This window comes from Eimeria maxima, genomic scaffold, assembly GCF_000499605.1.
Source record: "Eimeria maxima Weybridge genomic scaffold, Emw_scaff1087, whole genome shotgun sequence".
NCBI classification, from domain to species: domain Eukaryota; phylum Apicomplexa; class Conoidasida; order Eucoccidiorida; family Eimeriidae; genus Eimeria; species Eimeria maxima.
Window position 1 is genome coordinate 7937 of NW_013563396.1, and position 3996 is coordinate 11932.

At 40.3% G+C, this 3996-nt stretch overlaps 1 protein-coding gene across 1 annotated transcript; it reads right to left on the reverse strand.

Moving 5' to 3' along the window:
• Positions 1-779: 779 nt before the first annotated feature.
• Positions 780-2298, reverse strand: EMWEY_00048390 (hypothetical protein, conserved; the record flags this gene model as incomplete). The annotated part of the gene is made up of 3 exons (XM_013477264.1): positions 780-893; positions 1123-1176; positions 2155-2298. The coding sequence occupies 3 exons, from the start codon at positions 2296-2298 to the stop codon at positions 780-782; spliced, it is 312 nt and encodes a 103-aa protein (XP_013332718.1).
• Between the last annotated feature and the right edge of the window lie 1698 nt (positions 2299-3996).

The window sequence follows — 3996 nt, forward strand, 5'->3', positions numbered from 1 at the left end:
AAAATAAATAAATAAATAAATAAATAAATAAATATAATTAATTAATTAATTAATTAATTAATTAATTAAATAAAAAAAAAACGTACAACAATCAATATCCTCAGGTTGTCCAGTAAAAGGATTAGGAGGAAGAGAATAAAAAGGAGACACTAAATAACAAGATAAAAGTGTCTCCTCTTTGCTTCTTATTATATCTAAGGATTGTATACATGTTACTATTGATTGCCAATCACATAATAATTTATTACTGCATGCATGCATGCATAATAAGGAGACACATTCATTAATTATATTTATTTATTTATTTATTTATTTATTTATTTATTTATTTATTTATTTATTTAATTAAGACAAAAAAGGAGACAAAAAAGGAGACAAAACAAGAGACAAAAAGGAGACAAAAAGGAGACAAAAAGGAGACAAAAAGGAGACAGATAAGGAGACACTTAATAAGGAGACAAAAAAAGAGGCAAAAAGGAGACAAAAAGGAGACAAAAAGGAGACACAAAAGGAGACAAAAAGGAGACACTTAATAAGGAGACAAAAAAGGAGACAAAAAGGAGACAGTTAATAAAAAAAAGGAGACAGTAAATAAAAAAGGAGACAGTTAATAAAAAAAGGAGACAATAAATAAAAAAGGAGACAGTTATGCCTACAAAGGTAAATGATTCCTTAGGGCAAAGTCTTCATTTAATTGCTCAGATACAACAAGGAGACAAAAAAGGAGACAAAAAAGGAGACAAAAAAGGAGACAAAAAAGGAGACAAAAAAGGAGACAGTTACGCGTACAAGGGTAGATGGTTCCTTAGGGCAAAGTCTTCATTTAATTGTTCAGATACAACAGAATTTAAATCAGAAAATGCCGCCCCTAAAGAGCTTAATAATGTATCCATCTGCGTATACACCCCAAAACCCTAAACCCTAAACCCTAAACCCTAAACCCTAAACACTAAACACTAAACACTAAACAATAAATTTTATTATTCATGAAATATATCATGCAACCCTCAGTCCTCAACAATATCCTCTAAACCCTCAGAACTAATAAAGAGGCCACAACGCAAGAAAGGGTTTAGGGTTTAGGGTTTAGATATTAGGGTTTAGGGTTTAGGGTTTTCTTACAAATTTTTCCTTATCATTTTGGTGGTCGTCTTGCTCAACTATCTCATCCATCTTCTAACCCTAAACCCTAAACCCTAAACCCTAAACCCTAGGCCTTAATATGTCTTCTTTTGTGGGGGCCCCAGGGGTTTTAGTTTCTCTTACTGAGGGGGCCCCTTGACTACGCTAGGGTTTAGGGTTTAGGGTTTAGGAGTGGTGGGGACCCTCAAGGGTTTTAGAGGGAAAGGAAAAGGATATGAGGAAACACAAGAGGAGGGTCTCAGGGTCTAAACCCTAAACCCTAAAACCTAAACCCTAAACCCTTGTGCGGCGGCTGTACTAGGTAGAGGGAGTAGGGGGAAGGGCAGAGAAAGGAAATAAATTAGGGTTTAGGGTTTAGGGTTTATAATTTATAAGGAAAATATTTATTATACAAAGTCTCCCCTCTTCTTTTAAGGTATAGGTACTATGGCACACAGCAGGGGGCCCCCCAAAACCTCTAGGGGGGCCCCCCTGAACCCTAAAGGGGGCCCCCCAAACTCTCACGGGGCCCCCATCCTTTTAAAGAAATAAAAGGAAATTAAATAAATAAAATAATTATAATTAATATTTTTATATTTATTTAGTTATAATAAAAATATTTAACTCAATTAACTCATAGTGACCCCAAACCCTAAACCCTAAACCCTAAACCCTAAACCCTAAACCCTCGGGGTATATGGTTGTGGGCTAATTTGACTAAATATAAGATATGTATTTAATTACTGCAGTTAATCAGGGAGATAAAGGTCCTCCTTCTGCTGCTGTTGCTGCTGCTGCTGCTGCATTTGCTGGTGTTGGCTGCTGCTGCTATTGTTGCTGTTGATCCTGCTACCGCTGCAACGGGGCCAGTGGTTAGCTGCTGCTCCTGCTGCTGTTGCTGCATGCAGAGACACCTACAAAAGGCTGTCTGAATATGTACACCCCGCGCATGCATGCAACGGCCTTCATCAAGGTGCCCCAAAGGGGCCCTTTGGAGGCCCTAGGGGTCGGGGTGGCGGGGAGCAACCCCACCTTGTAAACGCAAAGAATTGGCGATTCATCAATCGATAGGAATGCCAAATATAATGCCACTCGGAGGAGACGCTCCGTATCCACGGGCGGTGTCCCCTTGTCTCCTGTCTCCTTCTTGTCCTCTTCTGCCCCCTTTTGCCTCATCCTGTCCCCTCCTGTCTCCTTCTTGTCCTCTTCTGCCTCCTTCTGCCTCCTCCTGTCTCCTTCTGTCTCCTGTTTCCTCCAAGTAGCAGAAGAAGCCTTTTTTCATACCACTATAGGGAGATTAAGGAGACAACTATATGTACTAAGGAGATAGCTTATGTATATATTATTAACAAGGAAGAAAGAAATGGATACTAAGTAGGAATAAATAAAGAATAAAAATGGAGACAAAAAGAAAAACTGCTGTGCCCTATATGCCCTGACTGCATGCATGCAGAAGGCATAAAACTAATTACCTACAACAGACAGATGGGGAGAGACACACAAGGCAAGGAGGGTCTCTCTCTCTGTCTCTCTCTGTCTCGCTTTCTGCCTCTCTCTGTCTCTCTCTGTCTCTCTCTGTCCCTCTTTCTGTCTCCCTTTCTGTCTCTCTTTCTGTCTCTCTTTCTGTCTCTCTTTCTGTCTCTCCCTGTCTCCTATGGCGTCGTACGGATATGCCTTGTATAGATTGTTGCCACCTGCCATCAGCAGCAAGACACTGACCCAGCAGCAGACGACGACATCAGCAGCAGCAGCAGCATCAGCAGCAGCAGCATCAGCAGCAGCAGCATCAGCAGCAGCAGCAGCAGCAGCAGCGTAGATAGGCCATGCCATCAACATTAGGGACAGTATGTGATTAAAGCCCTTTAACAGGGCAAAGGGGGGCAGGGAGGTCACCCTAAACCCTAAACCCTAAACCCTAAACCCCAAACCCTAGACCCAACAACGAAGAAGATACAGACAGAGAGAGACAAAGAGCAGCAACAATCCTTTTATTACCTTAATGGTAGAGACCGTAACTGTTTCCCTCTATAAAGAAGAGAAGAAAGAAAATAAATAATATTTTATAATGCATGCATGCATGCATTATATGTTGACCGTCATAACATTACTATACACTATACAAGGATCACGCATGCAGTTTATATATTGGAGTATATACACCTCATATAGTAGCAGCAGGAGCACCAGCAGCAGCAGAAGCAGCAGCAGCAGCAGAAGCAGCAGCAGCAGCAGCTTTTTCTCTATCTTATTCGTCTTCCTCGTTATACGTGAATCACTAGGGAAACGAACATAAACCATAGAAAACCCTAAACCCTAAACCCTAAACCCTAAACCCTAGAACAACAGGTACTAGAATTACCCAACGAATAACAAAAATTAAACTATAGGACCTATACAAACCCTAAACCCTAAACCCTAAACCCTAGGTAGGCGAACTGGGGGACTCTAAGTGGCTGCCAATTACGCGTGTTGTTGATGCTGCTGCTGCTGCAACAGCTGCTGCTGCTCCCTCTACGGTTTAGCATAAACCCTAAACCCTAAACCCTAAACCCTAGCCGTCGAGCAGCAGAGGGGGGTTTATCTATTATAAACAATCGAGGGTTTGTAAGCACTTATAATGGCTATTTATATTTATATATAAATAAATAAATATATAAAATAAATAAATAATAAATAATAAATATAAATTAAATAATAATAAATAAATTAAATAATAATTAATTAAGTAAAGAAGCAAAAAGAGAGAAGACACGAGGGGTAAAAAGAAACGAATGGTCTGGTGCAGCACAGCGGTGTTGCTGCTGCTGCTGCTGCTGCTGCAGCAAATGTCTTCGGCCGCAGCAGCAGCAGCAGCAGCAGCAAGAAAAATAGATT